This window comes from Sinocyclocheilus rhinocerous, unplaced genomic scaffold (assembly GCF_001515625.1).
Source record: "Sinocyclocheilus rhinocerous isolate Xijiao unplaced genomic scaffold, SAMN03320098_v1.1 scaffold775, whole genome shotgun sequence".
NCBI lineage: Eukaryota > Metazoa > Chordata > Actinopteri > Cypriniformes > Cyprinidae > Sinocyclocheilus > Sinocyclocheilus rhinocerous.
The window spans coordinates 502650-504635 of NW_015645553.1; the positions used below are offsets into that span (position 1 = coordinate 502650).

Sequence of the window (1986 nt, forward strand, 5' to 3'; positions counted from 1 at the left end):
CACATATATATATATATATATATATATATATATACACGCACATCCTTTATATATGAATGAATGAATATTATTTTTTTCATGGTTATATTTTTTTTTATATTTATATAGTGTTTATAAATTTTATTTCAGTTTTGTTTCATGAAGTTCATGAAGCTACATTAAAATGAGAAATATTGTATATAATACCCTGTATATCTTCTGCTCTTTCTAACTCTGCAGGCTAATGGTTTGTGTCCGCTGCATTTGGCTGCTGCTGGCGGTCATACGGAGGTGGTGAAAGTTCTTCTGGATGCTGGAGCATCAGTGACGGAGGAGGACGCCGTGAGTTAGACAGACAAAATATGACGAAGAACATTAACATGATCATTTCTAATACCTTTGACCCTTTCAGGAGGGCATGACGGCCATACATTTGGCTGCCAAGAATGGACACACTCATATTCTGGAGGTGCTGAAAGGCAGCGTTTCGCTGAAGATCCAGAGCTCCAAGGTGCTGCATGTGAACACATGACCTCTGCTGATAAAGGTTAAGCAGAACAAAACTGTGCTGTAATGATTCAGTGAACCATGTGTGTGTGTGTGTGTGTGTGTGTGTGTGTGTGTAGACGGGTTTAACGGCTCTGCACGTGGCAGCCTGTTTTGGACAGGTGGACTTTGTGAGAGAGATCCTGACTAAAGTTCCAGCTACAATACGCAGTGAATTCCCCACCAACAGCAGCAGCAGCAGCGGCAAAGACGACGTAAAGAGACAACAGCCGTTAGCTGAGGTGACACCACAGTTTCACTCAGAGTTACACTGCAGAACATGGCTATTAGCAAATAAGGCATTTTTAATTAGATTTCTTCATTTGGGGGATTCTTGCTTTGCAATGAAGCTTTACATTTTGTTTGTGTATTTTGTTTTCGCTGGGAATCAAACCCACGAGTGTTGTTATTGTCATTCTAATAAATAATTGAATAAAGAAAAAGGGAAAAGGTTACTGAAATTTAAAATCCATTTTTTAAAATCTAAATAAATGCTTCTCTACAAAATTCTGAGTAGGCTTTATGCTCCAAATTTTGTATATCATAAAATAATAAAAACAAATATTATTACAAAAGTGTATATTTACTTATGTTTGTATTATATATTTATAATTATTGGTATTTTATAAATCAATCCATGATTATATATTTATCATTTCATGTTTAAAACATTCATTTCATTTTTTTTTCATTATTTCAAATGTTTGTGTGTGTTCAGCGTACACAAGGTACAGAGTAAAAATAGAAATATATAATTGAGTTGCACAGCTAACTTTTTACATAATAAATTTTATAGTTTATTTAAAATAAATTGTATAACTGCTCTAAATTCTGTATAAAGACCCAGTGCAGCAGTAAAATATTATAAAATGTATATAATATTTATTTTATATTATTTATTATATTGTAATAATTATTCATATTGTAATTCATCAATTTGTAATTAAATATATTTAAAATATATAACATAATTAAATATATAATACATGTAATATAAATAGGGTTGCAAAAAGGTGGTACATTTCCAGTGAATTTCGGAAACATTCCAGTAATTTTGAAAACTTCCCGGGAATTTTCCAGGAATTTTTGGAAAGTTTCTGGAAATTTACCGGAAATATTCCACCCCTTTGCAACCCTAAATATAAATAATATATTACATATTACATATTGATAATTTTATATTTAAAACATTAAATTCATAATATTATTTCTACAATATTATTTCCTGTGCACAGTAAATGCATTTGTCACCTCCATACAGCATTAAACAGTCTTGTGTAAAGAATATTCAAGATACATTCTCTCAAAATAAGCCTTGATATCTTAAGGTCATTTGCTTTTACAGACACAAAAGCCGCAATGTACATATAGTGATGATTATGAATCATCAGTGCATGATTTATGATTGTTTGTGTGTGTGTGTGTGTGTGTGTGTGTGTGTGTGTGTGTGTGAGAGAGAGG

General features: G+C 32.0%; 1 protein-coding gene across 1 annotated transcript in view; it reads left to right on the forward strand.

Moving 5' to 3' along the window:
- LOC107706577 (serine/threonine-protein phosphatase 6 regulatory ankyrin repeat subunit C-like) overlaps positions 1-1986 on the forward strand; it is a 51296-nt gene that overhangs the window by 40864 nt on the left and 8446 nt on the right. Inside the window, exons 20-22 of the mRNA XM_016510334.1 lie at positions 220-321; positions 392-490; positions 606-767. Coding sequence (XP_016365820.1) covers positions 220-321; positions 392-490; positions 606-767 — 363 coding nt within the window. The remainder of the gene's footprint in view (positions 1-219; positions 322-391; positions 491-605; positions 768-1986) is intronic.